This window comes from Chiloscyllium plagiosum, chromosome 21 (genome assembly GCF_004010195.1).
Source record: "Chiloscyllium plagiosum isolate BGI_BamShark_2017 chromosome 21, ASM401019v2, whole genome shotgun sequence".
Classification (NCBI taxonomy): Eukaryota; Metazoa; Chordata; class Chondrichthyes; order Orectolobiformes; family Hemiscylliidae; genus Chiloscyllium; species Chiloscyllium plagiosum.
Window position 1 is genome coordinate 35,224,094 of NC_057730.1, and position 11,508 is coordinate 35,235,601.

Here is an 11,508-nt window from a genome sequence, read left to right on the forward strand (position 1 = left end):
GGTTAATGTTGTACCACTTTTTAAGAAAAGTGGGAGAGAGAAAGCAGGAAATTGTGGACCAGTTAGTCTGACCTCAGTGGTGGTAAAGATGCTGGAGTCTATTATAAAGGATGAAATTACGGCACATCTGGATAGTAGTAACAGGATAGGTCAGAGTCAGCATGGATTTATGAAGGGGAAATCATGCTTGACTAATCTTCTGGAATTTTTTGAGGATATAACTGTGAAGATGGATGAGGGAGATCCAGTAGATGTAGTGTACCTGGACTTTATCAAAAGCTTTCTGAAATTCCAGGTACACTACATCTACTGGATCTCTCTTGTCCATTTTTAGAGTTACATCCTCAAAAAATTCCAAAAGATTAGTCACGCATGATTTCTCCTTCATAAATCCATGCTGACTCTGACCTACCCTGTTACTACTATCCGGATGTGTCGTAATTTCATCCTTTATAATAGACTCCAGCATCTTTCCCACCACTGAGGTCAGACTAACTGGTCTATAATTTCCTGCTTTCTCTCTCCCACCTTTCTTAAAAAGGGGTACAACATTAGCCACCCTCCAATCCGCAGGAACTGATCCCGAATCTATCGAACTCTGGAAAATAATCACCAACGCATCCATGGTTTCTCGAGCCACCTCCTTCAGTACCCTGGGATGTAGACCATCAGGCCCCGGGGACTTATCAACCTTCAGACCGAACAGTCTCTTCAATACCAATTCCTGGCAAATATAAATTCCCTTAAGTTCAGGTCCTTCAGCCACTGTTACCTCAAACCTGTTGGACAATTGCAAAGGCTGAGGGACCTGCAGTTCTGCCCTCTGAGTCCCCTTACCACATTCTCCTTTCTCTGAACATTGACCAATTCAGATGACCTAATCCTAAAAGGTGTGACTGCCTCCTGGTACAAATGTTCTAATTAGTTTCCTGCTCTGTGATACATCACAGTTTGTAGCTCAGCTTCCAGCTCATAAACTCTGAGCTGAAGCAGCTCACACTTCAAATGCTTGCTGCAGACATGTTTGCTTTGGACCAAACTGGCATGCAGGAACTCACACATACTGCACTGTGGACACACTTGACCTGCCAGCCTTCATTTGTTCTAATTAACTACTTATTTATTTTATCCAATTTTATATTTAGTTATGTATTTATATATTGGATTAACCTTACCACCTGTTGCTGCATATACTACATTGAAGCTTAGGAATAGAATAAACCTTACCAGATACTCACCAAATAACCAATTTCTTTTTCTGCAATAGACTAAGAATCAATTTCAGAGGCTTTGAAAGTTTAGCAAAAGCAAAAGAATACTTCTTTCCATTCCTTCCTGTGAATCCCTTAATCACTTAACTCCTGTACTCTATTGTAAGTCACACTTTATTTCTACTTTTGCTGATACTTTGATAGCAACCTCTTCCTTGGTAAGCACCGATTCATTAAATATTCTGATCTTGCCCTGTGCCTCTAAGCATATCTCATCCTTTGTCCCTAACAGGCCTCTATTTGTCTCCTGAAAGACTTTGAACAGCTACAGGCTAAATTAAAAAGCATAACCTCCAAGATAATAATCTCTGGATTACTACTTCTTGGACAAGTTAAAGGCATAAAAGGTTGGCAGAGGTGAATGGCTTTCAGTTCATGCACCAGTATTGGGGTAGCAGCTGTTCCAGTGAGATGGTCTTCTCTGGTATTGTGCTGGGACCAGTTTCTGTGTGAAAGTAAATAGTATCAAAAAGGGAAATAATTCTAAAAAAACAAAATTAATGCTTCTTTACTTGAATTCAGTATTCAGAACAAAATAAACAAACTAAATTGCACAAATATAGATTAATGGATTTAATCTTACAGCCATTGTGGTTGAAAGGAGATCAAAGTTGGGAACCAAATATTCAGCAGCATGTGACTTGGAAGGAAGGAATGTAAGGAATGTGGTGCCATTATTTAAGAAAGGTTGTAAGAAAAAGCCAGGGAACCACAGACCAGTCAGTCTTACAAAAATAGTGTGTATGCGGATTCTGAGCAACAGGATTTACATGCATTTGGAAAGGCCAGGACTGATTATGGAGAGTCAACATGGTTTTGTGCATGGGAAACTGTGTCTGCCTAACTTGATTGCATTTTCTTTTGAAGAGGTTTTGGGGTGGCACAGTTCTTAGCATTGGTGCCTCAAAGTGCCAGAGACACTGACTCAACTCCATCTTCTGGTGACTGTCCCTGTGAAGTGTGCACATTTTCCCCTTGCCTTTGTGAGTTTCCTCTGGGTACTCGGTTTTTCTTGCACAGTCCAAAGATGTGCAGGTTAGGTGGATTGGCCATGCTGAAGTGCCCATATTGTCCAGGGTATGCCGGTTAGGTGGGTTAGCCATGGGAAATGCAGGATTACAGGGATGGGGTGGGTCTGGGTGGGATGCTGTTTGAAGGGTCGGTGTGATCTCAATAGGCTTAATGACCTGCTTCCACACTGTTAGGATTTTACAATTCTATCCTGTGATTCTGGGTGACAAAGAAGATTGATGATTGCAGAGCAATAGACGTTGTCTATATGGATTTCAGCAAAGCTTTCAACAAAGCTGAATCCAGAGGAAGCTAACCAATTGGATACAAAATTGGCTTGAAGGTAGGAGGTGGTGGTAGAGTGTCAATTTTCAGACTGGGGTCTGTGACCAGCAATGTGCCAAAAGAATTAGTGCTGGGCCTACTGCTTTTTGTCATTTATATAAATGATTTGGATGTGAATATAGGAGATGTGGCTAGTAAGTTCTCAGACGATGCAAGTGTGCAGATGACGCCAAAGCAGGTGTTATAGTGGACAGGGAAGAAGACTATCTCAGGGTATAATGGGGCCTTGATTAGATTGGTGAATGGGCTGAGAGTGGCAGATGGATTTTAATTTAGGTAAATGTGAGATGTTGCATTTTGAGAAGACAAACCGGGGCAGGGCTTAAACACCTAATGGGAGGGCCCTGGGGAGTGTTAACAAACAAAGAGACCTAGAGATTCAGATTCATTGTTCCTTGAAAGTGGAGTTGCAGGTAGACAGGATATTGAAGGAGGTGTTTGGCACACTTGCCTTCGTTGGTCAAAACATTTGCTATAGGAGTAGGGACATCGTGTTCTGGCTGTACAGGACATTGCTGAGGCCACTTTTAGAATACTGTGTATAATTCTGGTCGCCCTGCTAGAGGAGGTATATTGCTAAACTTGAAAGGGTGCAGAAAAGATGTACCAGGTTGTTGCCGGACTGGATGGTTTGGAGATGCTGACTAGGCTGGGGGTTTTTCCCTGGAGCTTCAGAGTCCGAGGGGTGACCTTATAGAGGTTTATAAAATCAAGAGGGTGAATAACCAAATTCTTTTTCCTGGGCTGGGAGACTTCAGAACTAGAGGGCATATGTTTAAGGTAGCTTGATGGGCTGAATGGCCTATTCTACTAAGTTTTATAGAGTCATTACAGCACATAAATGGATCCTTCGGTCCAACCAGTCCATGCCGAGCGTAATTCCAAACTAAACTAGTCTCACCTGCCTGCTCCTGGTTCATATCCCTCCAAACCTTTCCCATTCATGTAACAATCCAAACTTTTTTAAGCATTGTAATTGTACCCACATCCCCCATGCCCTCAGGAGCTTCATTCCTCACACATACTACTCTGTGTAAAAAATATCCATCATGTCTTTTTAAATCTCTCCCATCTCACCTTAAACCCTAGTTCTGAAATTCCCCCACTCACAGAAAAGACAACTACATCAACTCTATCACTACCTCTTGTTATTTTATAAACATCTATCAGGTCACCTCTCAATCGCCTACACTCCAGTGAAAAAAAGTCCCAGCCTTTCTTTATAATTTGAACCTTCTACACCTGGCAACATCCTGGCAAATCTCTTTTGAACCCTCTCCAGCTTGATAATATCCTTCCTATAACTGGGTGAGCAGAACTGGACACAGTATTCCAGAAAAGGTGTCGCCAATGTTCTGTACAATCTCAACATAACATGCTGGTAGAAACGTTTTGGCTTTCATTTTATGTTCACCTGCAACTCTATTCTCATTTTTTATCCCTGCCAGTTTACTGGTCAAAGAATTCACTTGACATCACACACTTGTAATGTTTTTGATTCGTCAAATTCTCTTTCATTTGACTGTTCAGGGAGCCCTAGCTGTAGTTAATGTATCCTTGGCCTTTCTTGGAATATACCTAGTCTGATTCATTTTTTATGGCCTCTGTTTTAATATTACCCACAAGTTCAAATATCAAGGGGAAATATCAATCTTACAGGCATCTATCATCTTTCTCTTTTTTGAACAAACAGCTTCAGGCTGTTCAACAGTTCTTGATAAATATAACCTCTCTATTTTGGTATCTTCTTCAATCATTTAAGTTATGAATCAAAGTTGTATAATGTGCAAGTTACTCGAACTAGAGTACTGAGACAAGACAAATTGAATCAACTCTATCTAAACAGCAGGTGTGGCAGCTTCTTTGGAGAGAGAAAAATAGACAATGTTTCTGCTTAATGAACTCGTCAAAATGTTTGACATAGACTTGAAACATCAACTATTTTGTTGTTCAGAGATGCTCCACACCTACTCAGTATTTTCAGCATTATTTTGTTTTCATTTCAGTTTTCCAGTATCTGCAGTATTTTACTTTACAACCAATTTTGTTTGGCTAAATTGGTTAATTAAGGAATTTGATCTCCAACCAGAAGAAATTGGTGGCAAGTGAGGGAGTAGTTATTTTGATTTGACTCAAGAAAGTCTAACATAGGTACTAATAGGAATGAAAGGAATGGAAATAAAGAAATTGTAATGGTTAATGAAGTTTAGTTGGCTGAATTTAACTTTGGCATTTTGAGAGTGATGGGTTCAAACTGCATGAAAATCCTGCACACATAACCTGTGCTATCGCTTCAGTTCAGCAATGAGAGATGATTGCACTGTTGGAGATGTAGTCTTTTGCAATGAGAGGTTATTTGTTCTCTTTCTGTTCACTTAGATGCAAAAGATTTGTTGTGTATTTGAACAGGACCAGGGAGTCCTGCTGAAATTGTAGCTAACATTGTGTGAAGACTGTCACTTTCTTAAATTCTTGAGAATTTTGGTAAAATTCCTAGCCTGCGTTAAATCTACATCATCATATAGGACATAACAAATTTACGAAATAAAAGATGAATAGGCTGCTCCGTCCCTCGAGCTTATTCTGACATTCAAACAGATCATGACTGATCTTCAACCTCAACTCCATTTTCCTGCTGTAACCCATTACCCCTTGATGTCCCTTTAGGCTTGAAACGACCTTGCTGTAAAGAATAACGATAGTCAAGTCTTAATTTTAGCTGGTGGAAATAGTGTGACTATTGCAGTTGGCTTTTATTATGAAAACCATAAGTGTAGAATAGGTAAAAGCTGGTGAGGAGCTTTACTATGTCACAAACTCACCTAGCTCTGGTGGAAGAATGGTTGCTTGCCGACAAGTCAGAAGATTTCTATACCTACCAGAATACTTTGACCATGGCTGGACATTGCTGGATTTATTCACTCTAATTGTGGTCTCTTCTGTGTTTCTAGCACATGTAGATTTCTTTTGCTCAGCACTATGAAGGACACAGATAAAACATAAGAAAACTGCAACTTACTTCTAGATTTTCCAGATTTTGAACACAACAGATAATGCTAGAAGGTAGTTTCAGTACTTTGACTATTTGATTCCTGATCTTGAAGGTCAACATGAGTGAGAGAGGAGTTCATATTGCTCCCCGGATAATTATGATTAAGATAGCTCAGTTAATTTGTCTTACTTAATACTTACAAGAAAAAGTCTAAAGTTCAATCATTGCATTCAACAATTTCTTAAGTCATGCCTGTGTTTCCACCTCCATTATCCTGAAATCCATGAAAAATGTTGATCACTCAATGCTAGTTAAAACTTCCAGATACCAATCGAATGTATTCATTTGGTCTATTCTGTCAACTTTTGTATTAAGAAAAAACCTTTTCATGCTTTTTGTTATCTTGTGGACCTCTTTAAGTTCACCACCCAATGGCCCATTTTAAGGCTGGAAGATCTTCATTCTTCCCTGATAATTCAGACTTTGAAACAAAGGTCAGCCTCATGGCTCTTATGTGACCTGTCTCCAGCACATGAATTTTTTTTTGTGCCTCATGCAAACAAATATAGCATAGTTTGACCACTTACTCTTAATTATAATCTATTGTTTGGCAATGAAGTACCTTTTTCACTTTCATCAATACCATTTTTGCTTCCAGTTGACAATCAGTAAGTTTCATTTGCCACTTCTCTGCTTGGTTCTAGTTTATTCAGTAATAGAGTTGCCTCTTCCAATTCAATTGTTCCTCCTACTTAGTAATTGTGCAGATTTGACAATCTCTCTTTTTTATCTTGGTTTTCAAATAATTGATGTGAATTTTGAAAGCTCAGTAATGATTCCTCGAATACCTTACTCAATATTTCCCAAACCTAAACATAACTCCTCTAATGACTATTTTTGTTCTCTAAATTTCAGACAGATTCTTGTTCTTTTCTGCAATTTATCTTGAATATTCACATGTAAAAGCTAAACAAAAAAGAAGCTTTATGTATGGAAATTTGTCAAATGGTTTTTGGAAGTCAAAGGATACAGTATTGTAGGGCTTGCCATGTGCAGGAGTTTAGGATCTTTCCCTTTGAAACCTGCTGTTTACCAAGATATTATTGTAAAAATAATAATCAAGTTCACTCCTAATGGCAAATGCATTTTTTAAACACATAGTTTGACCTACGTATACCTGACATGATCACAATACTGTATTATCCTATTTTATAAGTTTCAAGTAGCTCATTTACCACGAGTGTCAATGCTTTTACAAATGTCCTCCCTCTTAGTTCTCTGTAACAAATATCATTTGTAACTGGAGATTTGTTTGTTTCATGAGTGAACTGTTTTTTTACAAGTCTCATCCTGCCTGCCTTTCTCTTTCAACCATTCTCACTATATTTATTTACATAAATAAACTGTAAAAGAATAACTGTTCTCTATGGCTTCACGTTTCCACAATCAGACCTCTGTATTGGGCAAGAAAGTTCAATAGATTAGAAGTATACATATACCTCTGGGCCAATGTTCAGCTGCACTGCAAGGTTTGGGGCCAGGAACATGACAAAAAAAAAATCAGACAGGTTTCTCCAAGTGCTCACACAAATCTTTTGATCTGGTAAAGAAACATCTTTGCTGTGGGGACTAACAGCTAACAATACATGACAACAGGAGAGAACTGTACATCGAAACTATATTCCTGATAACTTAACAGACCAATTTTCAACAAATCCCAACCCTTACTTCTCTCTGAGGTATTGCATCCGAGCCAGATGAGCCCTGAAGGAGGACTGGATGACAGAAACAGCCTCATTCCTCTCATCTTCTTCTGGGAATTGTTTCTGAATATTGTTTCTGTAAGAAACTTGAGAATTCTGGAATAAATTATAATTCCAATATGAAAACACATATAAAATACAGTGTTCATAATTACAGCATATACAACATATACAGCATAGACAATACTGGCTTTTATGTTCCTTGAACATTTCTTTCTACTGTACTTTAAATATCTGCATACTCTTCTTCCTATTTTCTCATTATCTTATAAAACTTTCCTTTAAATGTACTATTTGCCTCAACTACTACTTATGTTAACAGATTCCATTCTTCCAACACTTTAGTAATAAAATTTGTCCTGAATTTTCTACATTTATGGCCAATAGTTTCGGTCTCCCTTACAAGTGGAAATATTTTTGCAATATCTAATGTTAAGGTTCAGACTTTCACAGAATCATGGAAGTGTTGTGTTGTCAAAGGAGACTGTTTGGCCCATCATCCTGCACTGGTGTTAAACTAGCATCATTACCTAATGCCAATTTTCTGTTTTACCCCCATATTTCTGTAGAATTCTTTTTTCAAATTATCACCCAATGCCCTCTTTAATGCCTCAATTGAACCTGCCTTTACCACACTTCCAGGCAATGCATTCCACATCCTAACTCCTTGCTGAGTGAAAAAGCTTTTCCTCAATTCAACCTTGCTTCTTTTGCAGATCACTTTAAATCTATGTCATCTTATTCTTGTTCCTTTTGTAAAAGAGTTGGGAGGTCATGTTGTGGCTATATAGGACATTGGTTCGGCCACATTTAGAATATTGTGTGCAATTCTGGTCTCCTTCCTATCAGAAGAATGTTGTGAAACTTGAAAGGGTTCAGAAGAGATTTACAACGATGTTGCCAGGGTTGTAAGATTTGAGTGATAGGGAGAGTTTGAATGGGCTGGGCAGTTTTCCCTGGAGTGGCAGAGGCTGAGGGACATGGATATGATAAATAGACATAGACTATTCCCTGGGTCCAGAATGAGAGTGCATAGGTTTAGGGTGAGAGGGGAAAGATATAAAAGGGATCTCGGAAGCAGCTTTTTCACGCAGAGTGTGGTGCATGTATGAAATGAGCTGCCAGAGGAAGTGGTGGAGGCTGGTACAATTACAACATTTAAAAAGCATCTGGACGGGTATATGAATAGGAAGGGTTTAGAGTGATATGGGCCAAGTGCTGGCAAATGAGGCTAGATTAGGTTAGGATAGCTGGTCAGCATGGACGAGTTGGTACCGAAGGGTCTGTTTCTGTTCTGTACATCTCTATGACTCTAAGTGGAAACAATTTCTCCCTATCCGCTCTATCCAGTACATTTGTAATATTGAAAACGTCAAATGAATTTCCTCTTAGCCTTATTCTCACCAAGAAGAATAGTTTCAACTTCTTCAATCTATCCTCATAACTGAAGTTCCTTATTTCTGGAACCATTCTTGTAAACTGCTTCTGCACTCTTTCCAATCCAATCCTATCTATAATGTGGCACCCAAAAGTGTATACAATACTCCAGCTGAGGTCTAACAAGTGCCTTAAAAAGTTCAATATCACCTCCTTGCTCTTGTACTCTACATCCTATTAATAAAGCCAAGGATAATTTAAGCTTTACTTACTACTCTCTCTACCTGTCCTGCCACTTTCAATGATTCATGCAAACACACACCCAAATCCCATTGCTCCTCCACCCCTATTTTATACTGTCTTTCAATGTTTTTTCTGCCAAAATGCATCACATCGCACGTTCCTGCATTGGAACTCATCTGCCACCTGTCTGCTCACTTCACCAACTTGTCTACAAGTTCCACATTATGCTCCTCATGGTTTACAATGCTGCTAAATTTTGTATCATTCAAGTAAGAAACTTATATTTTAGTCCAAAACAGGGTAGAATCTAATATGAAAGCCTAAGCCTCAGAGGCAGAAGGTAATGAGTGCAATCCCATTCAGGACTTGAAGGCAAAATCTAGCTACGCATCAGTTGAAAACTGAGAATGCTAAACTTTCAGACATTAAAATTAGGTCCTGTACATCTGCTCAGGTGGACAAAACTTGCATTACTTTATTCCAAGACTATCTTCTCCTGATCATTACCATCAATAACAAGTTGATATGGTCATTCATTCACTTGCTGTGTATGGGACACTGTTGTGCACAAATTGGCAGCTGCGGGCACTGGTCACAATGTGCTTTGGATCATCCTGAATTGCGATTACAACTTATTTTTCTTTGGAATTTGTAAACAAAGTCAACATTAATTCCTTTAGAGTTTATACTTATGAATAGCTCTGGAACAATGATAATGTTCTCCTCAGATAACTAGGGATAGTTAACACAGTAAGATTTCCAAATTCTTGAGAGATGTTGGTAACTATCTTCTTCTGCTGAGGGGAGGCAAAGGACATTTTCTTTATACCTACAGAATATGTGCTCTCAAGCTTCTTCCGTGCAAAATGTCCTCGTGCTGACGCTTGAATCATAGTAATTGCCTAGGTACAATCAGAAGGGCAAAACATTTATTCCAGAAAGGTTTGATTCCAGACTTCCTTTTAAACAGGACTATACAGAATTTCCAGCATGAATGCTTTTAATAGATAATCTGCTTCCTTCATCTTGGACATTGTTTTGATGCTGTAGAAAAGAACACTTCCATTTTTGGTGAACGACTGTTGGTTTAGAGCACTTGCACCGTGCATAAAGCTTAGGTCAGCTGCAGAATAAAGCTTCCTGTTCTGTCCAAGAAATAAAGCTGTGATTTCATTTTTGTTCTTTAATGTGAATGTTTAAACATATTGATACAACAAGTTCTATCTTTGGTTTTAAAACACTCGAATTTTACAAAGGAACAGAAGAAAGCCTTTCAGCCCTTAGATATTGTTCTGCTGTAATTCATATAGGTAAAGGCTGATCCATAGCTTAACTCCATTATTCTTCCTTTGTTCTGTAACCCTTGTTTAATTAGATTGGCACTTCCGTGCATTGTTTTTGGGAAGATAAAGGTACTTTTAATTGGAAGTATAAGTCAAGATTTAAAAGGTGAAGTTCTAAATTGGAGAAAGGCAAATTTTGACGGTATTAGGCAAAAACTTTCAAAAGCTGATTGGGGGCAGATGTTCACTGGAAAATGGGAAGCCTTCAGAATTGACAGAACGATAATCCAGAGAAAGTATATTCCTGTCAGGGTGAAAGGAAAGGTTGGTAGGTAAAGGGAATGCTGGACGACGAAAGAAATTGAGGGTTTGGTTAAGGAAAAGAAGGAAGCATATGTAAGGTATAGACAGGATAGATCGAGTGAATCCTTAGAAGAGTATAAAGGCAGTAGGAGTATACTTAAGAGGGAAATCAGAAGCGCAAAAAGGGGACATTAGATAGCTTTGGCAAATAGAATTAAGGAGAATCCAAAGGATTTTTACAAATACATTAAGGACAAAAGGGTAACTAGGGAGAGAATAGGGCCCCTCAAAGATCAGCAAGGCGGCCTTTATGTGGAGCCACTGAAAATGGGGGCAGATACTGAACGAGTATTTTGCATCAGTATTTACTGTAGAAAAGGATATGGGACATATAGACTGTAGGGAAATAGGTGGTGACACCTTGCAAAATGTCCATATTACACAGGAGGAAGTGCTGGATGTCTTGGAATGCATAAAGGTGGATAAATCCCCAGGACCTGATCAGGTGTACCTTAGAACTCTGTGGGAAGCGAGAAACGTGATTGCTGGGCTGCTTGCTGAGATATTTGTATCATCGATAGTCACAGGTGAGATGCCAGAAAATGGAGGTTGGCTAACGTGGTGCCACTGTTGAAGAAGGGTGGTAAGGACAAGCCAGGGAACTATAGACCAGTGAGCCTGACGTTGGTGTTGGGTAAGTTGTTGAAAGGAATCCTGAGGGACAGGATGTACATGTATTTGGAAAGGCAAGGACTGATTAGGGATCGTCAACATGGCTTTGTGCATGGGAAATCATGTCTCACGAACTTGATTGAGTTTTTTGAGGAAGTAACAAAGAGGATTGATGAGGGCAGAGGAGTAGATGTGATCTATATGGATTTCAGTAAAGGTTTCGACAAGGTTCCCCATGGGAGACTGAT

The 11,508-nt window shown here is 39.0% G+C and overlaps 1 protein-coding gene across 4 annotated transcripts in view; it reads right to left on the minus strand.

Moving 5' to 3' along the window:
- The window catches only part of iqce (IQ motif containing E), a 65,023-nt gene that overhangs the window by 7,674 nt on the left and 45,841 nt on the right, over positions 1-11,508 (minus strand). For 3 of the 4 annotated variants that reach the window (XM_043711807.1, XM_043711806.1, XM_043711808.1), the window contains 3 exons: positions 9,836-9,904; positions 7,348-7,478; positions 5,507-5,604 (listed from right to left, as the gene is read on the minus strand). In XM_043711807.1, the coding sequence (XP_043567742.1) occupies positions 5,507-5,604; positions 7,348-7,478; positions 9,836-9,904 (298 nt within the window). Of the gene's footprint in view, positions 1-5,506; positions 5,605-7,347; positions 7,479-9,831; positions 9,905-11,508 lie in introns of those variants that run through there. The other variant, XR_006314803.1, reaches the window with a different exon arrangement.